General features: G+C 33.1%; 1 protein-coding gene across 1 annotated transcript in view; it reads left to right on the plus strand.

Moving 5' to 3' along the window:
- The window catches only part of CSMD1 (CUB and Sushi multiple domains 1), a 1,093,428-nt gene extending 1,065,970 nt beyond the window's left edge, over positions 1–27,458 (plus strand). Inside the window, exons 59-70 of the mRNA XM_053974810.1 lie at positions 432–611; positions 1,923–2,096; positions 3,053–3,226; positions 5,579–5,652; positions 8,661–8,772; positions 9,834–10,013; positions 11,674–11,718; positions 15,584–15,745; positions 16,778–16,890; positions 17,649–17,736; positions 24,113–24,245; positions 26,797–27,458. Coding sequence (XP_053830785.1) covers positions 432–611; positions 1,923–2,096; positions 3,053–3,226; positions 5,579–5,652; positions 8,661–8,772; positions 9,834–10,013; positions 11,674–11,718; positions 15,584–15,745; positions 16,778–16,890; positions 17,649–17,736; positions 24,113–24,245; positions 26,797–26,956 — 1,595 coding nt within the window. The 3' untranslated portion in view covers positions 26,957–27,458. The remainder of the gene's footprint in view (positions 1–431; positions 612–1,922; positions 2,097–3,052; positions 3,227–5,578; positions 5,653–8,660; positions 8,773–9,833; positions 10,014–11,673; positions 11,719–15,583; positions 15,746–16,777; positions 16,891–17,648; positions 17,737–24,112; positions 24,246–26,796) is intronic.
- Positions 27,459–27,995: the final 537 nt, after the last annotated feature.

Raw genomic sequence — 27,995 nt, forward strand, 5'->3', positions numbered from 1 at the left:
GACCAGAGGAGTGCTACAAGGCAAGCAGGGCTAGTGGCTTCACTGACAAATCCAAACTCACAGTACATCATGCACACACACACAAAAGAAAATAAATATGTAAAAGGGGAAAAAAGAGTAATTTCATAACTCTTCTGGAATTGCATTGCACCATCAACTTCAGGCCTGATGTGACAAAGATCTCAGTATGAAGGTAGAAAACGTCCTGTCAAAACTACCACCAACAGTCTACAGGAGCTGTAGAGCATGCCAGATGAGGCTACTGTGTTAAAGGAAAATGATATTTGGTCCATGCCATTTAAATGCCTCAGAAAGATAACTTTTCTTGACAGAAACAAAATATTTCTTGTATTGTAAACTAAAAGAAAGGACATTAGGTATGCGTGGCTATATCTTTATTTTAAAAATTCCTTTTTTATTTTCCTCACTAGTGATTAACTGTGGAGATCCAGGTGCATTAGCAAATGGCATTCAGTTTGGAAATGATTTTACCTTTAATAAGACAGTCAGCTATCAGTGCAATCCAGGCTATCTGATGGAACCTGCAAGTTCATCTACCATGCGTTGTGTAAAAGATAGCACTTGGAACCAGAGTAAACCAATTTGCAAAGGTGAGTTTTTGAATTTAACAGTTTACAAGTACTGTTTGGACACATATGTGATATTCACTAATTGGTGTTTTATTTATTAAAAAAAATCAAAATATTCTCTAGAACAATTACTGTTCCAAATGCAACTAAAACATTTAGGTAAGTATTTCTGTAGAATTTATATTTATTTTGCACATATGCTGTGGTAGAATAGTAGTCAAAATAGTGATGTTATTGACTAAAGTAGGAAATCTCTCTGCAATGGATTGTCAGAGTGCTCAGCTTAAAAAAAATATGAATGTAGTACCCATTTTCCTTTTTGGCCCGTTTCTCTTGGATTAGTTAGACAAAATCCTAGACAACAGGATTCTGCAAACCAAGTTTTCTGTAAAAAATTCCCTTGTTGCAGTAGTGTAGCCAACATAAACAGCCCAAAACACGCTTCACAAATAGCTAATTACAAGTGCTAGCAGGAAGGTCATAGTGGAGATGAGGCTGAAAGACAAATAAGGCAGCCTGGTGAAAATTGTTAAAACAACTTCACCAGCCCAGGGAGTAAATTTAACAGCCTAGGGTATCTTCTGCTTATAGAAGGTCTAGGCTGCCAACTCACCTAGAACCACTTCACTGGGATATCTAAGTCTAGCCTACTAATTAAATTTTGGCATATGTATTCAACTGACTGCATTTTTCTGTCATCAGAATTACTGCCTGAGTGATTTTATGGTTGTGGTCTTTGTTGAAAGAAATTATAGGGAAATGTAAACATGGACATTCCAGATTTCATCATTTTAGGCACTCTTATCAGAAGATGGAAAACATCAGAATAATTTCTTTGCCCCTAATTACCAATAAAATTAATTACCATTGTGTGTGGAAAGCCTTAGAAAATGAGCAGGTGAATGAACAGTCATATTAAATAGTGCTGCAAAATTGGTTTTAAAAAAAATGCAAATATTTAGAAATTCAGAATCATAAAAACTTATTTATTGAAAGAAATAATGTTTATTGAAAACCTTTACCTAGCTAGTAACCTGTTGCCAAAAATAATCAGTAATGAATATATAAGGAAAAAATATGAAACTAGGTAGCTATGTACTCTTTGGGCTTCTAGCAACCTAGCAGTCAGGGACTTCCTAAATCCAGAGCCTTTATTTTTGTTTTTAAATTAGTTTTCTGTCTATTACAGGCTGCTTTGTCAACACAGGTATGCTTTGTTGGAACAATAGTCTGAAATACTTTTTTTAGGTTCAAATGTATGAGTGTGTATTATATTACATATTCCTAAACCCTATAAATTCTTGAAATTGTAACTTTTCTTTTCTGACACAGCTATTACTTGTGGCCCTCCTCCTACAGTACTATATGGGAAAGTGGAAGGATCTGATTATCGTTGGGGTGCTAGTGTGAGTTACAGCTGTGCAGAAGGCTATCAGCTGTCCAACACAGCTATTCTCTCCTGCGAAGGACGAGGAGTTTGGCGGGGAGACATCCCACAATGTTTGCGTAAGTTTCCAGGGTACAGTTGTATTTGGCTTCACCAAAGCTACATCCAGTTGTCTTGGGCTACAGTCACAGAATCACAATTTAAAAAGGACTCAGCTACATCAGGTAATAATATATGAATTACTGCAGGATTGTCCTTCCTTGTACCAAAAAGCTGACCTTATTATGAAATTTGAGTGGCTGTGCCCATTAAAGGTCGTAGTCTTCTTCCTTCCCCCAAAAGTCACCCACATCTTTTGTTACCTAATTGTATCCATCACCATTTGCCTTACTGGTAATCCTACTGGATGTTCTGAATTTGGCTTGTGGTGAGCATGACTGGAATATTCCCTTATACTTGTCCTTTTTTTTTTCTTCCCTGTTTCCATTTCCATTAACAGGTGAAAACAAGGATGCTAACGATTTAAGCTCATAGCTCATAGCCTTTCTAAGCATTTTTTTATTTCTTAAGGCGAGTACATACCCTCATATCTTGCTTGTATTTATTTTTCAGCATTTATTTTTCTAAATCTGTCAACTCAGCTCTTTGAGTGCTTGAAATCTTGTTAGGACCCTGATAAACATTTTTCCTTTTATCTAATTAAGGCAAAAATTTCCAACCTACTCATTTGAGTGTGTCAGATGTGAAAAAATGGTTTTATTTTTAAGCATTGCAATATAGCATTGTCTACTTTGGGATTATTTTGTCATCCAAATCTAATCAATATTTAAGTGTCTCACTTAAAAGCTCTATTTTCCCAGGTTAAGTTCTATGCTTACAATAGCTATAACAGTGACAATTTATTTTAAATTGCTGTCAAGAATTTAGATCTACAGTCCTACACAGATAAATGAGTGTAGCATTTGCACTCATATCCAGTATGCCTGCCTTGCACATAAAACAATGTAGAATACTTCAAGTAAAAGCATGTGCAGATTTTGATACCTTTTTTTTTCTTTTCATTTTTATGTATCAGCTGTGTTTTGTGGTGATCCTGGTACTCCAGCAGAAGGACGCCTCAATGGAAAAAGTTTCACCTACAGATCTGAAGTTAGCTTCCAATGCAGACCTCCTTTTATTCTGATAGGCTCCTCAAGAAGATTCTGTCAAGCAGATGGTACTTGGAGTGGAATTCAGCCAACATGCATTGGTAATAAACTACCCCTAATGAATGTTCTACTGAGAATATTCTTGATAAACTATTACACTCTCATAAGTCTAGCAATTAGCTATCCAAGTATAGAAAAGATCTATGCAATATAAAAATAACTAGTTTAATAAGGTTATATTTTGAGTTTAAATACTACAGGATAAACACAATCACATATGAAGTTATTTGTATATTTACATGGTTGTTTGTCTGCTGGAAATGCGGAACGTCAATAAGTGTAAGTGAATAAATTTGTTCCAACTATTTTTAGAATCTCTTGGATATGCAGAAGACAGTGGCAGATTAAAGACCAGATTTTGTCACTGGAGAGTTAAAGACACTTATTGATCCTAAATCAAAGTGTTTTCGACTTTGTGAACATGGCTTGTACATCTCTGATCTTTTGAAATTCAGATTAATTCCCAAATAATCTCAGTTTCTCATTGACTGCTGTGCAACTGGTAGGCTTTTAGCATGTTATATCAATCAGATTGACACCTTTAACTCCCACTGAAATCAGAATTTGATCCCACTTGGGGTGACTTGCTAGAGAAAATTGGTTTAGTTTTATAATAAAAAAATTCTCTTTGATATTTCTAAAAAAACATATTCAGATGTAGATTGTAGACTGTTTATATATTTTGTCATGACTGAGATATTGGCTGTGTGAAAGAGCTGGGCACTCTGAAAAAAAGGTTGTAATCATGATTTTTAAATGAAGACATAACAGTCAACAGAATTATTTTGTGTGAATTAAAAAATTCTCTCCATAGTTTTTGCAAACTGGGCAATCATCTTACACCTATATTTTGCTACAGAGGCAACAAGGCTTAAAAAAGCTAATTTTAAGGTCTGATGCAAAGAATCAATTTTGAAAATGTAATAATCACATTTCTGTTTATATTTTATATAGTATAATACAGAAGCACATGGAAAGTAGTGCACCAAAGATACAAGTTTTTCTTTTACATCACCATTTTTATGTTACTGTAAAAGGAAAATATTAGATCATCTAACATATTTACCGATAAGTTATCTAAGCAATTTGAAGGTTAAAAACAGTGAACAATATCTAGAATTAGACCTGAAAAAAACGTATAGTGGAAGCTTTTCTGTTTCTGGGTGGCAATGGTTTCCTTAGAATACTTTGTGAAGTCTTGCTTTGGCTTCTTCAGATGAAACTTATCTTAAAATTCAATTCAGCTTCATGTCTATTTCTAGAAATAGAATTCCAGCTGTTGATAATTTTTAAAAAGTTCTGGAGCTGTTCAAGCATCTCAAGATCAAGAGCATGTTTGCTTTTCATTCTTACACTTTAGGTCAACATCCACCTAACTTTTGAAGCCTTTGGTATATATCAGTCCAGTTAAATTTTTATGCTCTACTGATGGTCAATATTGAAAATGGGAGTTGGCCAAGAGTGAAATGAAATATCACGTTATTGTAAATGATAAGTTCAATTTTTGCTCTACAGAAAACTAAAAATGGTTACAGATGAAGTATAGTCGCAAGATGTGTTCTTCATAATTCAGTGTCAGCACACAGCAGACTCAGTTGCCAAGGGAGAATCACATACTACAGAAAAATCCACTGGATGGAGCTCTGTGCTGTCTAACTGGTGGATATGACTGGGCAACTCCAAAGCCACCACCAGAATATGGGCATTACTGAATGAAAAATAGTTCCAGGCTGCTTTAAAGTACTCTCATGAAACAGAACAATTTGTTTTAATCTGTTGGCCTGTGCTTTTTTCATGGAGGGAATTTTATTCTCCAGCAATAACTGAGTTCCATTAGAAACTTGCTTTTTTTGTGGCATAGAAAAAAAAAAGCCTATACAAAAATAAAGAGAAAGTAGGCTGATTATGGGTTTGGGGTTTTTAGTTTGTGTGATTTTTTTGGGTTTGAGGAGGTTGTTTAACTTTGGGAGTGTTTTTTTTAGAAATACTTATCATTAAGCTGTTGATTTGAAATAAAGAAAACATAAGGATTTCTAAAGATCTCTCTTTGTATTCCAATTGCATTGTGAATAGTGAAATATACTATGGATTCAGACATTTAAAAGGATAAGACTGATAAAAATTAATGCAACCCTAACTGTAAAGTCTGCACAACCAGAAATACCTGCAAAAACCTTTTTAAAAAATTACAGTGTGCTGAAAGAAATTACTACGATTTACCTGGTAATTTAGTTGGCAATACTAGTGTAATATATAGAAAAACACACATTCAATTAAAAATTGAATTCTTGTCATCACTAGACATTGATGAAGTGATTTAATCTTTGCAAACAGTTTTAGAGTATTTTTTTCATACCATAGTAATATGTGTTGTGTTTCACATTTTGCATTAGATCCAGCTCACAATACATGTACAGACCCTGGTACTCCACATTTTGGAATACAAAATAGTTCCCGAGGTTATGAGGTAATTTTTTAATTATTATTTTTTAGCTTTCTAAATGTATTTAATAATTACATAAGAAATTTAAAGAGAAACATTATCTGTAGTCTTAAATGTCTGATGCAAACCTTGAGAAATTTCCACCTTCTTTTCAATAAAAACTCATTCTTCATGCCAAGCTTTTTTAAAAACATTCAGCTGAAAGAAAGAACTTCTAACCCTGCAATATATCATGCATTCAATCCTTTAGGAGACTTCAGTGGGGAAGGCTATTTATAAATTGATTACTTAATATGATATGACATAATATAATTACCTTGCTTTATGATAATAATTCCTTCATACATTGATAAATAGTCAGTAAATACCTAACAACTGAAGACCTGTGTGATTCAAAGGCCATGTAGTCCTTGACAAAAAAGTCAGCAAGTGGTTTTACTAAATTAGAAATTCATGTTATATTTTATTCAGTCAGAGAAGATAAAATTATTCTGTGTTGTGTACAGGTATTGTGATGAATATCCTTTCTATAATTTCCAAATTCCTCACAGGTTGTTAGTTTAACAAGTGAGAGGCAGAAAAGTACTGTACTCAGTACAGACTGAGGAAATAACCATAGATGCAACAATGACCAATCCACAGTCATTATATAGACTGATAAACTTTCTGTAGATAGATCTTTCAGTTTTAAATATGTGCGACTGAAATTTAAAATAAGTTCTGTTTGGATTTGCTGCTTGTTTCTGAGCCTAGGGCAGTGTGCCCCTTGCGACCAAATTAATAGAACTGTTTTCCAAAACGTCCTTTCTGTAAGTTCCTCTCTCTCCTGCAATTTTTCTGTCTTTTGTTGCTGTGGCTGTCAGCTCTTTTCTTCACCTTCTGCTCCTAACTGGCTCACAGATACTGAGGCACTTCTCCCTGAGCCACATCTCGTGGCCTTACCCAAGGTAGTTCTGCTTCCAGTAATAGGTGCAGTTGCCTTTCTGATGTCTCATTTTCATTCTGTACCTGTTCCCAATTTCTCTTTAAAAACAACTCCAGACTTTGAATCTAATTTTAACAGGGGGTTGTTTTTCTTTTTTCTCACCCTTTTATCTGCCTCATAATTGTCTTTAATAATTGTACTGGCCAATTCACTGTTCTACTGTCTGTTATTCATGTTTATGTAGACTGATCTTCTCTTCCCATTCACCTCTAGAGGCCATAGTAGGTCTTCCTCTGTTGTGTATTAAGTCTTTCTCCAGTATGTGTTCATTCTCAGAGTGCTATCTTGTACCACAACATGGAGACTTCTCTCTAGTGGCTACAGAACTAGATTGTTTTGGGGTTTTTCATACATTATTCGTGGGCTTCCTGTTTGTATTACATAGCCACGCTTTTATAAAACACTTTTCAGCAGTCTGTGATGACAGGCAGCAGATCTTTGTAGGGTTTTCCTGTGTACCAGCATCCTGTCTTGCCCCATTTATTCTTTGCCTTTTGTGCTTCCCTACACTGTGACTTACATAAATGCCCCCAATGTTTTTCATCCAAGTATTATACAAAGAATGTGCTGCTTTCATTTTAAGTTTTACCAGTAAAATGAAGAAGCAGTATAACTCTTTAACTGCCTTGAACCTATGTTACTTTTTGCTTGGTCTTTTGGAGCACTGAGAAAAGATTTTCATCTTGTTATTACTGACAGATAGCAGAATTTGGCACAAGTAAGATGACTTAGACTCAAGACTAGCCACACACTGTTCTACTCCCTATGAAAGATGTACTGTGTGTCCTTGACAGGACAGAGAGAATAATATGTTTAAAAATCATTAGAAAGACATAAATCTACAAAGCTATATCACTAATATGACCTTTAAAAACACCAGTGATTTTCCCAAGCTACCTCTGGGAGAAATGGTGTGCATTTGCTCAACATCTGTCATGATATGCAGGTTTTATATAATTGAGTGTATACATAGCAGGTAGCTACTTTTGAATATGCTACTTTTTAATTTCCATTGAAGTCCTTCTATGATGTTTGCAGTGCAGAGCTATCTGCCTTTCTATAACTGCAGGCTCTTACTAATACACACTGATTACTACTCATTTGCAACTTGTCTGTGTGATATGTTATTTAATTAAAGTAATAATAATTTCCAATAATGTCAATTTTGTCTAATTTTTTAATTTATTTACTTATTATTGCCAAGATTTTTTTATCCAAAACAAAAGTAATGCTTTACTGATTAGTCCTGTATCATTAAATAACTTGGCCTGGAGTTACATTTTTGTTACTTTTGTCAGTACCAACAATAAGTTCATTTTACTAGAATGCTCCACACAATCTCTTTCTCATCTCTTAAGAAAATTCTTTCTCACCTGCAGTTTTGTATGTAGTTTTCACGCATTTCTATTCCCAGTTGAAATCTAAAGAGCATTTTCTCAGTTCTTTTACCTTTTCTTTTGAGAAAGGTCACATCATATTTGACCATAGGAAGGCTTTCCATGAATTCACTCTGCTAGTTGAATATCTCAAATAAAACTTACTACACTATTAAATGCAGTGTAAGAAGTTTTCACCTGGAGTTTTCTCTAGTGAATGTATTTGTAGACGAAACAGTTCTTCATAGTTGTTTTTTTTTTTTTTCATTCTAAAATACCCCATACTTAGTTAAATCACACTACGAAAAGCCTTTGAAAATTGACTTTATGGACTATTGAAATATATGCAGTGATATACAGGAAAGAGAGGCATCTCAGGCATTTAGTTTGCTTCTCTCACACTGAAAAACTAATCAGCAGAAATGTATGAATATCATTCTTTTCCATGCAAACAGTCAGTATTTTTCCACATATTGCTTTCAAATAAGATCATGAAAGAATCAATTACTCAACTATTTCATCACATTAAAAAAAAAAAAGTATAAGTCTAGAAACTGTAAAAAGTAGACATTTTTATTTTTGAAAAAAACTGTATTAACTTATCACTGTCTTGATATCTGACTACACATGATGGATCCTTCTTCTGTCTAACATTCTGGTTTGATCCTTAGGTTGGGAGCACAGTCTATTTCAGATGCAGAAAAGGTTATCATATTCAGGGATCTACCACTCGTTCTTGTCTTGCTAACCTAACTTGGAGTGGAATACAATCCGAATGCATTCGTAAGTCTGGTTTCTATTCTAACGACTCAGAACAGTATGCAATTTTAAGAGTTACAAAGTGATACATGTGAAAATTCATGACAAATTATTTGCTACAAGGATGGGTAGTTTTATTTAAAACATATTTTTAAATGTTTTATTTGTTGTTGTTCCCTATTCAAAGACCAAAGATATCTTTAGAGTATTAATTTGAAGGAAGATTTTTCAGATTTTTTAAATGAAGTTCACAATAATTTTATCAGTTTTACTCAAAAAATCTGTTATAGTTAACCTACTGCATTAGCTACTTTAATTAAGCTAGAAATATTTTTGTGTCTGTAGTGGATTAATAAAGAATGGAAGGTGACCCGAAATATGCATGAAACTATTTTGTTGCCTAGTATTTTGTGAATCATAAACTAGAACTCAGCAAAACCCATCTTTTCTGGGCTATGTATGGTTATGCAAATTACTTATAGCTCTGTGTGAGTTGGAGGACATCAAATAACTATTGTAATAAAATACACTGACCTAAGCTAAAAGTAATTCATTACAATTACCTTAGATTCTTATGCTGTTTTAAATTATCTTTGGGTTGTTATAAATGAACACCATGTGGTACAAAGAAAGAAGTATATTGAGTAACCAAATCTGTTATAGTCAATGTCCTATGACAAAACATTCTTGTGGAACCCTTATTTCAATTGAATTGCATTTATTTATCACAGTAACCACTCTAATTTTCAGAACACAGAGTGGAAGTGATTCTCGAAGCTATGACAGTACAATAATTCACAGGACCAATTATTACATCATGTACAATGGCATGTGCTTCCCCTCATTTTAAGTGTTTTCTGATTCCTAGCATTATTTGATTTTGGTTTATTCTTTAAAAATACACAATAGTATAATTTCCACCCCACAATAATATAGCTATACACTCTGAGTGTTACTTTTACAATAGCTACTTGACATTGCTAAGAACTATCCAGAGTTGCCATGCATTTATTTCAACTTGGATTGTCTAATTCTATGGAAACTGCTTACCACTACGTTTTCTAACTGTAAAAACCCCTTTGCAGCTCATGCTTGCAGGCAGCCAGAAACACCGGCACATGTAGATGTGAAAGCAATAGACCTTCCTACTTTAGGGTACACTTTGGTGTATACCTGTCAGCCAGGATTTTTTCTTGCTGGTGGATCAGAGCATCGGACATGTAAACCAGACATGAAATGGACAGGAAAATCACCTATTTGTAAAAGTAAGTCATTACTCAAGTGATTTCTTGGATCCTATTGGGTTTGAATTAATTTTCCCTGACATTTTTGTTTTATTTAGTAGAATTAATTTTTTCCACTTACTATTTAATGACACACATGGAACAACAGCTTTTATTTTATGAAAGAAATGGTGAAGAAATCAAAGTGAACATAACATCTAGAACTCATGGAAGAGTAAAAGGTGTACAAGTGCACAGAAACACATACATGTTTACCCTTAACAACAGCAAACACAACCTTAACAATATTGAGTACTACTTTAGCTGCATTTGTTGTTATGTCACAGTTTTAAATAGTATTTAAATTATTCAGCGCTTAATATATGATTTTCTATAAGAACAAGAAAAGTTATTTAGTATCCTAGCTTTTAGATTAATGCAGATATACTTTTAGTCTAAGGAAATCTTATAAAATAAAAATTAAAAAAAAAAAAGAAAAAGGTCTCTACACTATAATCCACTTTTATATCAGTGTAACTTTCATATGGTTTTCTAGGATAAATCTAAGTATATAGTTATAAGGTCTGAATTTGCTCTTCACATGAAAATCACCATGGCTATTAGTTCTCAATTCAGAAAAATAAAATTATATTTAGAATATGAATAGAGGAAAAATTGATGCCATGGGAAAGTTTTTGCAGTATGATTTTTAATTTTAATATATCAAAGTGTCCTGAATAGTTTTGATGTTTGAGCAATATTTATTTTTCTTTAATGTAAGGGCAGACTTCTTTGATTGAGCATTGTCATTTGATCTACATATCAGAATTTATCTTTATTCTGTGTGTCTAAAGGATTTATTTTCATAGATACTGTGTCATTAATAATTTGAGAAAAATCATCTTTTTGAGAGGTTTTTTTCTTTTTGCTATTTTATTTATTGAAGGTAAAATGCAGCAAAGATTTCTATAGATTGGTTTACAGTCTTTACGTACAATTCTCATTGAGTATCCTACACTTTTTGTGCTTTCTTAGCATGTGATCAGTCTAATTAGTGAATTTCTGCTCCTAAAGAGAAAAAAAAACTCCAGTATGCAAGACGAAGTCTTCTTCCAGTGGGACACTATCCTGTCTAATCTGCCAAATGATGAGCTCAGAATTTGATAAGAATCAATGGACATAACTTTGCTGTGTGTACCAGAAATATAGCAAATTGCACCTTTTTAATTCAAAAATTGTGACCCTTTCCCATGATACCTAATCCTGTTATATGAATCCAGCTCTCTGGCTCTTGCTGGTTTGTGTCATAAATGCATCGGTCTTTCCTAACACAATTTTTACTATATTTAAAATATTATTATTCATAATTAGATACAGTATTTGTCCCCTCTATAAGGCTCTCTTTTATAGCACTGGGACTGATATAAACATTTTAGCCCTAAATGTATGAGATACTTAGCTAGCCCTACAACTTTCCACAGTAAAAATGTTATTTACCTAAATTATTTTCTGATATTTTTGTGCAAGTGAATAGATTTAAACATATAAAGTATTCAAGACAAGCCATTTCTGTTTTAAAAGTGACTCTATTGGATAAAAGATGATTGCATCCAACAGGTATTGTTTTAACATTTTATTTAAAAAAAAACGAAAACCACACAAGTATGTTCATGAAAATGATAATTTGTCTTTTTACTTGTAGGTAAAGGAGTGAGAGAAGTTAATGAAACAATAACTAAAACTCCAGGTTTGTATACAAGAAGAGCTTTAGATCTAAATAAATTAAGTTGATTTACACCCAAGATTGCTATGGATAATAAAACTATTTCCAATATTTTAGTGAAGTATTTGTTACTAATTTCCAAAGAATATAAATGTTGAGGTCTTTTGTAATTACAGGTGAAATGTGAAACCTAGTCAATAAAATTCTTTCACAAAGAACTTTTTTAAAATTTATATAGTGCCAATTTTGTAAATTGCACAAAATCTCTTCTCAAACAGACAAAAGTTTATATACACAAACCTCAGATTTGATGTAGTTTTTTATCAGAGATATTGCTATAATGGAGAGCCTTATAATGAGTGTATACTATAATTGCAGGGATTAGTTTCACTAAAAGTTCTGCCCTTCACATTGCAAGTGTTGTAAGAAGTATAAAAACCCCACACCAAAACCAGTTTTTGAAATGTTCTTGGCCATCATTTCACATAAACTCTACATGTACTCCAAGATAAGGTTTCCAAAACAGTGTGGACCAGCAGGCAGGTGGCAAGGCAGGCAAACATTACTGTTACTTTTCTATGCCACCTAATGAACATGTATACAGTTAACCTATTCCTCCTGCCAATGACAAAATAGACAAATGCATCTGAGAAATCCTCATTCCGAAAACGAAAGTCCTAATTTTGTTTATTAACTTATTCAACTATAAGCAGAGTTGTCACCAAATAAATGAGCTTGCAATTCTATATTTTGGTTTTTAGCAAAGCTGCAGGGAAAATAAGATTAATGGTTCACACTCATGGCAATTCACAGAGGGACTCTGTAGAATAGATGGGATAAAAAGGCATTTCTGCTAATAATTAACCTTCCTGGAGAGTTTATTAGTGAGAGTGTCAGGTGAATCCAAAAATGAGTTCTTCTGAAATACATTACTTCTACAGACTTACAATAGAGCAGAATATAGTGCTCATTCATTATAATTAATATATAGTCTTTATTTTTTGGAGGCTTCACCTCACCAAACACCTAAGGTATGCACTAATCTGCTACCACACAGGTTTTGAAATTTCAATGACAAATTAAAATGTAGTCCTAGTTTCCAAATATATTCACTGTGCAGAATGCCAGTATCAATTCACATAATATTATGTCCTTTATAACTAGTTTTTATAAGTACTATTTAAAAGCTATTAAAAAATAATTAAATGCTGTTATTGAAAGTGCCAATAATTTTAAACAGAAAAGCAAATCTTTAACAAATGACAGTTATTAAGAAGAAAATATTTTAAGTGGTTTTCAAAAAACAGCTCTGCACTGTTATTATGTGTTTTAAAATTGTTAATTCTCTTCGTTATAGAACATTAGGTATTTTGAAATGCTTTCTTTACATTGTTATGTTGACTTTTGATGCAATTTGATTTGCTGCTATCTGTATTTTGAACAGAATTAAGTTAATATTGGTAAACTACAGTTTCCGTAACAGAATAAAATCATGTTCTGGTTTTTCACCTTTAGACAAGTGAATGCAAGTTATATTTATTGGTTTGTTGGGAGTTATTTGTTCATTTTTTTGTTTGGGCTTTTTTGGCAGAATTAATATCTTCATAAAAAATAGTAAACATTTTTACATTTTTAAGTATAAGTTGCAGCTAAAGAATTATTACAATATCCATGTGAGAATTAAGAACTATATTACTCTGTCTGGTTTCCACTGTTCTCACTGCTTTGTATAGTCTTCAAATAAATAGTTAGGAAGCTGTTTTAATGAGTAGCCATGGATTTTCCCAATTGTCATGTCCTGAGAACAATCAGTGCAGTCAGTGCACTATTGGAATACTAATAGCCAGTTCATTTTACTCATTTTGCATTTGCCCACAGGGGGTGGGACTTTGTAAGTGTTCAGCACAATTGTCTCAGAGCCTCTCCAAAGCAGCATCCCTGGGGACTGCAGCACTTGTATTTTAACATTTTAAAAAAACATGTCTGGGGAAGCAGTAATACAATTTTTTCTCCCTACTGATTCTGTTCATCTGCAAATGCAAACTCTGTAAATTCTGAGTCAGTGGTAGTATTTTGCAATGCTTAACAGCTATTATTGATAGAGTTGTTTAGACAAACTATGTACTGAACATGCTGGAATGTGGTGAAAGTATGGAGTCCTTTATAAAAGTATGGTGTCCTTTATAAAAGTCTTACAAAGTACCTCTCTGGTTCATACCACTAATTCTAGATGTTCACCTTCATGGGAATATGTCAGACACACAATTTTGATTAAAAATACAGACAAAAATAATTGTAATATTTCTTTTTAGAATACCAAGTTTCAAATTTAGCTATGTCACTATTGTAGCAAAAAATGAGAAATGAGTAGTAAGAAGAGTCTGAAAGACCCTTTACAGAATCCACATATTTGCAGAAATTATACAAATTCTAAGGACTGTGACATACCAATTGAAATGTAATGCTACAGATTTTTGGTAGTAAGTTGAGGTAACCTTGAATAAAGACCCACTGACTTTTACTTTGGAAATTGAACGCTTCCAGTTATTCAAAGTGGAATACACTCAGGGTTACACTCGAAGCCATTTAAAAGTTCTCTGCTTATTTGGAATCCAGTGATAGAACGAATAACATGCTGATGATATTTTCAAATCATTCCACACTGAGCTTGAACATTTGCTTGTGACTTTTGCACAACTTAAAAGACATGGAAGAAGTTATTTATCCTTTAGTCAACAGCTAATCAACCCTCTGATTTTCAGATGTCTTGCATATCAAATATTATTGCCCCGGATTTCCTTTTTGCAATAAGTGATTAGGTAGAGGAGGAAATATGCATGGAATTTTAAAAAATGGATACAGAGAATACCTGCACTGTTAAATTTCATTCAGAAAAGACAACTGCCTTTATATTTGCCCAGAGTTTGACAAAATGCAAAAAAAAAGGTGCTTATTTAAGTTAAGAATTTAATTAGAAGAGTGTGGAAATACTTCTAATGTCAATCTTTAGTTATTTAGAAATTTAGAATTTAGTCATTTGTAGTGGTCATGAATAGTAAGGGTGAATTTTAATACTTGCTAGGGATGTCATTTTGTCAAGATATGATGTGTTTAGTTAAACAATTTAAAATACAACATCTAATACCTAAATATTTTTTTTTCTGTGTAGAGGAAAGATACCAAACACATCAAATAAATAATCCAAATGCATATACTTCTTCCAGTAATTCAAGCTTCATTTTGTATTATTTTTACTTCAGATAATTCTAACTGCAGTTGCTGAGAAACAGCAGTAAATTTTAAATCAAAAAAAGTTTCATTCTTTGAAAATGTCAGTGTTCATAGGTGCAGTAATATTGTATGGAAAAAAAGCTTTGAAGTCTAAAAATGACTGATAAAGCTGTACCAGAAATTCAGTCAGTTCAATTGAATATTCGTTTGATACTCAGTTCAAAATCACACAGTGCTGCTTCAAGAGATCCATGAAACAAAAGGGATAGCCTAAGACAGTGTTTCCATTCCAGGAATCTCTGGTTTCAGAATATTTTTTTTTTCCTCATACCTTAAAGGTACAGAGCTTTAGAGGAAGAGTCCATGTTTTTTCATAATCTTGAGGACATTCACTGAATCACACAAGCTAGAAAGTGTGAGGTTATTTGAGAACATATACCATGATGGACAGGTGTAGTATATTATAGGCAATTGTGTGGACAGGTTATTAGATTTATTGTCTGTATTGTTTTTCAAATTTTTGCTGTAATACCTTGTTAGAACAGTGGATTGATTGTCTAAAAAAATTACAAGCATAAGTATGGCTAGAATGATTGTTATTTCATTGTAGTTTACTTCTTCCTTTGTTTCTTTTCACCCCTACCCTGCTTTTATTTAGTTCCTTCAGATGTGTTTTTTATAAATTCACTATGGAAAGGGTTTTATGAATATTTAGGAAAAAGACAGCCTGCTACTCTCACTGTTGATTGGTTCAATACTACAAGCAGCAAAGTGAATGCCACATTCATTGAGGCATCCAACATACAGCTCAAACTATCAGGTAGGTTCAGAATTTGCTGTTAAAGAAGTTCTTATATATTTTTTTTTAATCTGGTCAGTTTTGATGCATTTTCATTCAAATGGAAAATAAAACAAAAACTTTATATTTTTGCTAAAAATAGTTTTCTTTTGCAAAAAGAAAGGTTTTAATGAAATGGTCTGCATAGGCTTCTGTTACTTTATGTGCAGTCACCCACGTATTTAAGCTGTTATATTTCAAATAGATATTGAGATAGAGTTTATTCATCTCAGACTGTTGGATAGCATTGGTGTGTTGAAGTCACAGGAAATATTGAAGTGCAGATGAAGTGTATATAGGCATATTAAGAATTGTAAAGCTGGAAAGCTCAATTAATCAATATTGAATAATATCTACCTTAAAATAATGTGGTATTAATAATGGCATAGCATAATATAGGCACAGAAAATAAAATTACATCGTAAATTATGCATACTTTATAATCAACATCATGTATTTCTTTTTGCAAATCTAACTGAAGTTCAGAATTAGCCTTTCATCACAGTTCTATTGAAAAGAACATTATCAGCTATCACTATCTTTTAAGATCAAGAGTTCAGCAAGAACTGCATTAGTTGGTTGCCAAACAGGAATTTTCTTTTACTGCACTACTGATATCTATGGTAGCAATATCCTGCTGTGATGTCAGTAAAATCCATTTTTTTCCAGGTCAAGGAAATTCCAGGAAAGGAGTACTATCTGTATTCAGAATTCCTGAAATACTGTGTAAAAATACAACTGCTCTTGCCCTATTCTGTATAAAATTAAAAATACAAACCTATCTTTGCATACTCTTACCAAGTATCATGAGGCAAAAGATCAGTTAAATAGGATCCAGCCATTACAGTCCTTTAAACCTTGAGGTTTTTTCACATTATGAAGTTCTTTTATTGTAGAATGTTTTCTACAAACTCTTTTAGTTCTGAAGTGATATAATTAGATTTTAAGGGATATTTGAACAAACTGGTTGAAAATTTGTTTAAAAGGTATGTCTTGCCTCCTTTATTTTAATAGGTGTTTACAAGAAGGAAGAAGCCCATTTGCTCTTGAAAGCTTTTCAAATTAAAGGACCAAGTGACATTTTTGTAAGCAAGTATGAAAACGACAACTGGGCACTAGATGGTTATGTAAGTACCCAGGTTGCCATGCTAAAGATGGCTGATATTAAATTCTGAAGTAATTTGTAATTATCTATATAAGTGTATCCATTTTTTGTCTTACAAATATGTAATCCAGCACTCTGGATGTCAGTGTCGAGATTGGATTACCATTCATTTCAAAAATATGTATGCAAACTTCTATCTGCTTTAGTCTGATTAGAATTTTTAGTTTATGAAAGGGAAGGAGGAGTGAATCAGCACATTTTGCCATGTTTTTGCTTTGTTTCCTTAGGTGGAGTGGGAATTTTACCTTTAGTAATATTGCCCTTTTTTGGTTTGGTAAATAGTTCACTCTAATAAAAGTACACCTAATCTTGAAGATGTTTTACTTTTTGCATTTCAGTGCATTTTGGTTTTACTTTTTGCATTTCTTCTTTCTGCCTCATGATGCTTTCTATGGAAAACAGTTTTAAATCTTACAACAGACTAATTCAATTATGAGTATGTCATTTCAAGAATTTTAAAACCCAACAATATACATTAGATATTTCTAAATCATTCCAGGTGTTATTTTGAAACTTTGTTTAATATTGTTGCAAATAAATAAAATAAAATAAAATATTTGACATAATAAATATTGTATAAGCATAGAAAAGTCACTACTATTTTAAAGGCTAGAAGTGAAAATCTGTACTCCATATTATCTAGTATGAGTCAGAAAAAAAATGACCAAACATTATTTATTAATTTCAGAAATCTTTTTTTTCTATTTCAACATATTCTAGGTAAGCTCAGGCCTTGAAAGAGGAGTTTTTACTTATCAAGGTGATGTACATGGAAAAGACTTTGGAAAATTTATGCTCCAAAGACAAGGTACATGCTTTCATAGATCTTTAATATGTATCATCTTTTGGGGTCTCGCAAGAATGAATTCAAGGAATAACTCAGCTATTTAGATAAAGTGGGCATGTGTATTTTGCACTACTCCTATTAAAAAACATAACCAAATATGATATTTGAAGTATACAGTTCAAATCCTAATTTAACTCTGCTTAACACATTACTATCATAGGTTTTCTAGTGTAGCAACCTAATAAGTACTGGATGCTCTTAAAGAGAATGCCATTGCAAGCACTTGAATTTCTTTTTGAGAGTACCAGGGATATCATGCAATGCAAACACATTTCCTGCTTAAATATATAAATTGTAGTCAAAATCATATAAGAAATTAAAAGGACAGAATCAACTATAATTTTGCCAGTGTCATTTGGAGAGTGCTTGTTGCTGGTGGATGTTTCCAGAATGTATGTGTATTTGGACAGAATTTTACTTCACTGCCAAAAATATTAAATGAGTGTCTGAGGTATGTATTACAGCTATGGACTCAAGTGTTCTAGTAGCTGGTATAAGACTAGTTATTTTGCTCATAAAATAGTTTTATCATAAAAACTAAAGTATTTACTTATGAAATTTTCACTCATAAAATTTTTGGCAAATATCAAGTGTAGATCTTGGATCTACTGCAAAGTGGTCAAAGCACAGTATATTCACAGAAAAGTACTGGTCTAGGAAGAGGAGACAGCCTAGCCAATATGTCTATGGCAGACTACATGTACATTTTATAAATTGCCTTGGTTCCACTGGCTTCATTGGTGTTGTACCTGGTGCTCTTTAGAGTTCTGTCGAATCTCTCTTGTACTCCATTGCTCTATTAAGTACCATAATAGCAGTTATGCTGCGGATTGTCTAATTTTGGCCATCTCTCAAATTGTTAAGTATGTTTAGTGACTAGGGGCAGAAACCCATCTCTTCAGAGTCCCAGCCTAAGAACTGCCAATTATTGAAGCCAAATACAAATTCAATCTTCAGAGTAAACTCTTGTGTGGGACAGATTATATGTCTGCCTCTACCTTCATGTAATCTTTCCTACTGTAATATCTAAGCTGCTTTTGCTTTCTGATTTTAGCTATCACACTGTAAAAGTAGACCATCAACATTTATTCAAGCATCTGTCAGTTAAGCAGCCTTGGGTATCTTGAAAGAGTAAGAATGTGGTTTGTTGTTTTTGTTTGGGGGGTATGTATACTTGTATTTGCTATTTTCTTAAGCAAGACCAAAAAATATATCCATGGTTTGCCAGCTACCTAAAATAAAAGTTTGATTCTATGTGAAATTAATAACTCATGGTGGTAATTGAAGAATAAGCAGAAAGTTAAACAGTTAGAGAATTCTCCAGTGGATGTATTCTACAGTAGTGGGAAATACTGTCCACATCACCCTTTAGAGCTGTGATCAGTTTGTATAAGGCTAATAAGGAGCTGGAGTGTCCAAGTTAATCCTGCATTCTTGGACTGAGGACCTCTCATCTTAAGCTTTGACATCTCGGTAGAGAGCATGCTGCAAATGCAGACACCATCTCTTTTACAAGATTGATAAAAAGACACTGATTTTGTATAAATTGCTTATTGTCTATTCAATAATTAACAGCTAAAAGGAAACAGCAAATTTCCATCTAATACAAGTCATATTTGTCAATACCCTCTTATATTCAAGGGTAATTTGCTTTGTTTTTTAAATCTATTCTCTTCATGAATATTTTGCTAAGATGGTGATCTCATATATCCTCTGTCTGAAGACTAAACTATTTCTGGTTTTTAAGTTAAATTATTTGCTGCCTTTACAGTAAGCCAAAAGTATACATAAACTGGTGCATACATAAAGCAATATGAAATTCTCCATCTGCAAGCATATTTCAAAGACAGCATTTATGGAGAACCACTTAGTTAAATGGGAAAGACCAAGGTATTTTATGAATGATTTTCTATAACACAATGCTAGAAAAAGACTGGCCTCAGTGGGTATTACAGAATCACGGAATATTCTGAGTTGGAAGAGACCCACAAGGAAAATCATGTCCAGCTCTTAAAAGAATGATTCATAGAGCAATCAAACCCACAATGTTGCCATTATTAGAACTGTGCTCAAACAACTGAATATGCTCAGTTTTCAAACCTAATGACATGAAAACAGAAAGAACTTTTCTTTCTTAGTACTTTTTATCTTCTCTTAGAAGCAATTTTGGATGTAGCCTTAGAAAAGAACCCAAAGGAAAAAGATATTTGTTAGAAATCTGTTTAGAAAACTAGAACTATACCTGAGCCTTCTTAAAAGACTCAAGTTGAGACACCAAATTATTTAACCTCTTTTGCCCAGTAATCAGTAATTTCTCGGGCCTTTTTGTCTGTTAGGTTATAGCAACTTTGTTTCTAAAGGCTGCAAGTTTGTGGCTAAATTCAGTTTTAGCAATTACTGAGTGCATATGAGTCAAAACTAAATTTCTAGAAGATGTTTATTCTAAAATCTTGTTCATTCCAGTCTGGACACTTCTTTTAAAATTGTGTAAAAATTGTGAGAAACCTTCTTCACAAAATTATTATTTTCCTGTATTTATTTTCTGTGGAGAAATACAATGACCCACCTCTCTTTCATTTTTTTCTTTCCTCAAAGTACTTTTTGACTTGTCTAGATTGACATAACATATTAACAAAAAATAAAATATGCATAATTAATTTGTATCTGTGTTATATTAGATCAATGGCTGTGGAATACACATCCATTACTGAAAATGAATCAACTTTTAAAACTGTTGAATATCATGAGATGTGAATTTTAAATTTCACTTATAAATCATCCTTCCTCTCCAGATCATTTCACACAGCTTCATCACCCACAAGAAAACTCTACATCTAAACAGGGTACTGAAAGCTCTAGGGTACAGAGCTGTTGTATGTTAGCTAAAGCACAAAGAGATATCTGGAGTAATGAGTTATGAAACTGTATGGTAACACACGTCTACACCCAGTGAGGCACCTATCCAAAGAGTCTTTGCTGTCCAGCAGGTTCAGTCAGGTGAAGAAACTCCAGCCTATGTTGTTCCTTGAAAGCTGCTGATTTTCCTTCTGTGTTGGTATTTTTTTCTCTTAAATCCTTGGCCTGCTAACCATCCTTGTTTCAGAAATTACTCTTAGGCATGTAATTCTACTTTTCTTAGACTTGCATGGCTTTTGCTGCCACATTTTCTCTGACTTGAACAGCATTTCTCTTAGTAAAACTGAGCCATACTGTACAGATGCCAGTCAGCTGAAACCCTGAGCTAGAAGACAAAGGAGAAATGCATATGATAGATCCACACAATGATAAGAAAATGTTCTTAATCACAGAATCATGGAATGGCTTGGGTCAGAAGGCCAGGATTCCCACCATAAGATCAGGTTGCACAGTATTTTCTTTTAAAAAGTATTATTTTATATTAGGTATAAATTACTTTTCAATCACCTCAAGAATAAAAGTGCACAGATTGTACATTAATTAATTCACTGTGTGTTACCAAAATTTGAAGTCACCTGACTGCTGCTGTTTTAGGAGGCTAAAGCCCTTTTATTATGTGAACTGTTAAAAAAACCCAAAAACATTTATAATCTTACTGAACATCCCTCTTCAAAAGTAACACATTTCCCAGTGACAAAGTATGTCTGTTTTAATGAAAAGTAAATCAAATTATCATTTGCATACATTTTGTGTATGTTTGTGTGTATATTTAGGTATTTCCACTTTTCTGTTTTTAGATGTGGTAGCAATTACTACCTTAGTTTGGGCAGTACAATGATAATGCTGTCCAAAGAATGACGAAGTTCACATCAGGATATGTTTAATCACAAAAAGATCTGAAAATTATTATAATGAGTAGACCAGATCATGTTGAAATGATACTGAGTCTCATACATGACTAAAATTCAGATTATGCAGAACTGCAGTGAAGGTTCTTTTCCTAATGAAATGCACATGCAATGACGAGTCTGAACCTGTTCAACTCAAGGTTGAAACTCTCAGATTAAAGTTTGTAAACTTCAGTCAAAAATTTCAAGTTTCATTACCTTAAGTGTGGTACTTCAAAAACTGTAGAGATATAGAATATGTGATTGACTCCCCACTAGAAATTTTGTGTAAAGTATTAAATGTGACTCAGTTATCCAACATAGATAACTTAAAAGAAACTCTTAAGTGTAAATTTGTGCCTTATTTTATATCTTGAGCTACACAACACTTTTTTAAAATTAACTAAATAAACCAAAAAGTTCATACTTAGAATTTTTTTTATGAATTTTATAGTTTTTCTGCTACTTGTACATTGAAATGTATCTATCATATGTGGCATGATGATAGGTTTGAGATATAAGTTAAGACTTCATTGATCAAACATATTTCTATTTGAAATTGTATAAGAGTTTGAATATAAATTCCTGATTTTTGTTGGTGTAAGTTGACTTCAATGAATTTGATAATTTTCATATTTTTTATTAATTACTCCAAATAATTGAAAAAAAGGCTAGAGATTGTGGTGGTATAGGATGAAGAAAGTGATAACTAAATGTGTTTGTCTGTTTGGTTTTCTTTTAGAGTCTGTCACTTCTTCTAAGCAATAAAAAACATTTAAATCAGTACTTCTAAAACTTCTGTTACTGCTTGACCGACTATAGTTTGTCTGTCTGTAATTTAGATAAGTTGGAGGATGTCCAGTACATGTAAAATGCAGTACAAATACATAAATTTATGCCAAGTGTATTTCTACAGCTTGAGTTTTGGGACAAGCACTGGATTACTAAATCCCAAGATTTTTATAAAATGATTGTATTCTAAAAAAACAGTTCAACATTAAGAGTAGTGTGATGAAGCTCATAACATGATCCCATCTACCACAATAATAGGTTAATTAATGCGAAAAGGTTTTCCTTCACCAGTTCTTCAGAAAAATATGTAAAGAATTCTAAAACCTGATAGAAGATTAAGACAGAGAAAAATATTGTAGTGCAATATTTTGTCATATTTTAAGTGATCAAATGTAGCAATACTGAAATTCCTAGGGAGGTTGGCTTCATTTTGAAGGCAACTTAGTTGCTTTCTAAAATTTAATACATTTTTTTAAATTAAATGTGCAAAAGGTATTTTAATATTGACAGTTGAAAGATTATGATTTAAAGATATCTCACAAAAAAAAAAAAATCTTATCTGATTTTTCTTTTCCATTGAGCTTGAACTGCAAGAAATCATAGAATGGTTTGGGTTGGAAGAGACCTTAAAGATAATTTATTTCTAAACTGCCTGCCGTGGGCAGGGATACTATTCACTAGATCAGGTTGCCAGTTTCCCCATCCAATCTGACCTTTAACACTTCCTGGGATCATAGGAGAATTATTACTTTTTCCTCTGTTTTTTTGTTTTCTTAGTTTTTGAACTTATTTAGATGTTTTAGTAGACTGGTGAATTAGCATAGTGGCCATGTCTCTGCTGTATAACTGGTTTGCACTAGAGTCCTGAAAAGACCGATTGATGCTGCTGCTGTCAATGAGGGAGTTGTGGTGTTTGAAACACTCTGTACTGGTGGTTTGGAGTATTTCTGAGAGGTAAACAGCAGTGTCTCCTGTTTTTCTCCACTCTCAATAGCAGTAATACCCCAGAATATCAAGTACAGATCCTGTGCAAGCTCTTTCCTCTCTGTAAATTCCCTCTGTCCTGGTCTTTCTTTCTTGAATGGGACCTATATTGCTTTCTGAAGAGCTGTGAGTTCAAACTGGCAACATGGAGTTGGATCTCAAAAAACATATTTTTTTCTATAAAATTTCCTGTGGCAAGGCTGTGCCACGGGCCACTGCGTTTGCATTCTCTGCACTGCTCTATCCACAGCTGCTGGAGGGACGTGGACACAGGTGCAGACTTGGGAGGGCTACTGAGACAAGCAGAACAACTGTGGTTTATAGCAGTCACCTCAGTTTTTCCTTCCTTGTTCTTGTTTGTTGTGGTCTTGCATTGCTTGTTGTTTCCAAGCTGAACATTAAGACTGCTGGCATACAGTACTATTGCAGAATTGATTTGGTTTTTAGAAGTTATATGGCTTAACTTTATTAAACTGAGTCATCATCAGATTATTATGTCAATAATCATAATTATTTTGCTTGCTGAATACTATTTTCAAATAATTCTGATAGTTACTGATATGTCATGAAGTGGAATTAACAATATTTATATGATTCTGCATGCTATTTATTTCAAGTTTTTAAATAGAATTATTTGATCAAGACACCATCTTCTTTAGCTCTTAAATAAAAATATCATTAGCTAGATAACATGGGAGTTTTATTTCTACCTGTAGATAATGTGGAAATTTTATTTCTGCCCCTTTTTTTTATTTCAGGTCCTTTAAGTGCAGACACAGACCTTTCAAATCACTATTATGGTACAAACAGCAGTTCAGTTGCAGCTGCCATCCTGGTACCATTCTTTGCTCTAATATTATCAGGGTTTGCATTTTACCTCTACAAACACAGGTATTGTAAATATTATTTATTCAATAATTATTAATAAGCTTTTTGGTTTGATTTTCATAGGTAACTAGAGAACACAGTGCTAAAAGCTTTTAATAACAGTTCTTTTAAGAGCTGTTCTTAATGGTGTACATTTTGAAAAATTAGTTGTTAAGGAGCAAAGACCTTTCAAACTTCTTGATTCATTAGGCTGAATCAGATTGAAATCTGAGGTCACATGTTCTATTTTTTCATTTTAATGCTTTGTTAAATTGAATATATGCTGCTTCTTTCAAAGTGCATATTAGTATTAATTATACAAGCTGAAAAATCCATAAATTCCACAAGGGAACCGCCCATAATATGACTACTTACAGTATGTGCTGAGTCTGCTAGTGATTACTATAAGAATTGGCACCACTTCAGGTCATATAAAACCTTTATATGTCACTAGATAATAGAATAAATCCAACAATGTTGTCTGGAATGTGGTTTGAAGGCTGATATCTGTGTATCTTCTGAAAATTTGTTCATTCTGAGAACTATTTGCAAAACAGTATATAACAGGAACATGCTATTTAAACTTTTGTTCTATAATCATGATGCCAAGGGTATTTTGTGATTGCAAGAAATCACACAGACAATCTGAGGTCTACCAGTGCCCTACGATGCAGTAGACTGTCTGCCCATTTCAGCATTAGATGATTTGGGAAAAACAAAGTGCCATGGGGCTTGAACTTGGGAACTGCAGTTAAAATTATCCATGTCCTGAAATGTAGTATAGCCTTTTGTTGACACAAACTGCTCAGGAAGAGCTGTCAACTAGATCTTCAAACTTGATATTGTAAGACGCTTTTCTGATGCCTACAGGTCTATATTTTCAGACAGCTCCTGTTCTGCAGTGGTGATGGGAGCTTTAAGAGCATTATGAATGCCTAGGCATTTGAATCTGTAGAAGAGATGGAATGAAAAGGGAATATTGTTTAGAAAGAGGAGGCAAACTCATAAAAAAATTATTTTGTGACATAAGGGTACATTTTGTAGTTTATTCTGTGAAATTTTTGATGCCCTACATCAGCAGTATGTATTTGAGAGAGATAAAACTCATTCTTTAGACAAGCAGCTATAATCCCTCTGTTTATGATATGGCTGGTGCAGCATTGCAGTTGTGCCTAATTTAAATGCATTATATTTGAGATAGGAGATATTTCTCATAACTTAATATTTCAAAGAATATCTTTCCTTTTCTTCTATTTTCAATGAATTACTTACATTAAACTGCAGGTTTTAAAGGGGATATCAGTGTCATATTGCCATCAAAAAATTAATAAGTTGATTAGTGATGTGAATTAATTTTAGGTCAAATTTATTCTTTTCAAAAGAAAAGATATTCCAATATAAAGAGAACAGAATCTATACATTTTGAAGGGTCTTTCTTGAAATTACATTAATGATCAGAATAACAACATGAAACTTCCAAAATGATGTAGTGGTAATTATGCCCCTAGAGGCTCTCTGTAACAGAGAATTTTAAGGTCTTATGGTACAATTTTATGGATGTTTCTGCTATGCCTATCTCACACAAACATCATCTAATTAGAACAAGGGTTGTTAAATCTTTTTTACACAGTTGTACCTTGCTGATAGGGATTACTTCAGGAATGAAGACTGCATCCCAATCTTTCTGAGCAAAATTAAAATATATTTAATTACATGTACTTAAGAAAGCTCCTATTTAACTTCTAAGATTGTTTAGTTGTTATAAAATTAAAATAGGCATACAACCACATTTATTAGTAACATAATTATTTCCATGTTGTCAATTTCCATTAGTGATATCTTTCAGTGATAGCTTTTCCTATCTGCTATCCAAAAGTGAGTAATTTTATAAGAATTTGATTTTCAAGAACCCTTTTCTGAAGTTATATTATGAGATTCTAAATTGTTTTATTAAGCACCAAGCACTTACATTTTGCACTCTATATCTCCTTTCTTGCCTTAATACAATTATATGTATAAATCCATATTCTGAACTTATTATATTTCTTTAGATACTTCTAGATACTAAGAGATTTGAGTTTAATATATTAAAATATAATATCAGAGGATATCACTTTGCTAGATATATCAGAAAAATCTGCACAATTCTGATTTATTTTCATTTAATTATTGGCTTAATGTGTTCTAACAGAGCTTTGCATAATAATGTGAATGTTCTTGAAATTTTGATAAATCTTTCATGGTGAGAAAACACTATCAAAAATAAAAGATTGGTTAGTTTCAGTATCATTTGATGCTGAATTGTCAACATTTATGTGAATATCAATCAGGATTTGATCAATCTGATTACAGGTATTTGGACAAGTTATTTAGCAGTGTTTATTGTTAGTATGGAGGTAGAAAGACATGCTGTGGGAGATCTATCTAGAATAACTGGAATTGCAGACACTTACCTGGAGGTTACTACCACTAGCAGTGCAAGATATTCCGGACACTTGCTGTTGTATGTAAACAGAATGGAAATATTAAAATGTCTATTATTGCTAATGATAATTTCCTGTCTTTTTTTCCCCAGAACAAGACCAAAAGTACAGTACAATGGATATGCTGGACACGAAAACAGTAATGGACAAGCTTCATTTGAAAATCCCATGTATGACACAAACTTAAAACCCACAGAGGCAAAGGCTGTGAGGTTTGATACGACTCTGAACACAGTTTGTACAGTGGTATAGCCGTCAGTGCCCAATATGACTGATTCATAGCCATACCTCTGATGGACAAGCAGTAATTCCTTTGGTGCCATATACCAGTTTCCCTTCTCTTGGCTTTGCTGCTGTAATCTTTAACATCTTCTGTCAGCCTACATGCAGCTAAATTTTCTGGTAAAAACGTGTCAGTCTTCGGGGGATCAGACAAAGAATATTTTTTCATCTTAAAGTTGGATCAAAATGCCTGGCTGCATCTGCTTCAAACCAAGGCACACTATAAGGAAGAACTGCCAAGTCATGCCAATTTGTCATATTTAATGCCTCAGACTCTCATATTTGTATGCGGCTGAATGCCTTTCAATGTGTTCTTCTGGGCACTTGGATAAATCCATTGAGTACTGTGACAAATGATAGCACCACAGATTATCCCCGGGAATATTCTGAAGAAATAAAGCTCTCTTGAAGTAGGAGACAGCCTTCCTTGAGGTTGCATACACTTGCAAATGCTTTACCATTGAAATTTTGCTAAAATTAGGAAAACTTGCAGTATATTTTATTCATAGGGCAGTTTTTCCAATTCCCCAATCAGCCATTAATGTCGCAAAATATTAATGCACAATTTTTTTTTTTGCACTAGGGTGTAATGGCTGGCTGAGTAAGATACTGGTAAAAATACACAGGGTTTCTACGCACTGTCCATTGTATATAGACATTCACTCACACTTTGCCAAGCAAAACATTCCACAATAAATTTACTTGGAGTATTAAAATGATCCCCATGTTTAGGACCAGTTAAAATCTTGTGCTATAGAGGATAATGTTTCTCTTGTCAATTTTTTACTAAATTTCATTGTAAACATGATTACAAGTCACTGGAGACTTTGAGCCAGAACAAGAGCCCATTTCTAAAAAATTTTCATTGCCACTATTGTTTTCTTCTGAAATCAGTCATCAGTCACCACTGTCAGTATCGTACTATTTAACAGCAGGGGGGTTAGCAGCAATTGTTGCTTGCCATGTACAAATGTGAATAGTAATTTATTTTAGATAGCTCATAAAGCCT

This window comes from Vidua macroura, chromosome 3 (genome assembly GCF_024509145.1).
Source record: "Vidua macroura isolate BioBank_ID:100142 chromosome 3, ASM2450914v1, whole genome shotgun sequence".
NCBI lineage: Eukaryota > Metazoa > Chordata > Aves > Passeriformes > Viduidae > Vidua > Vidua macroura.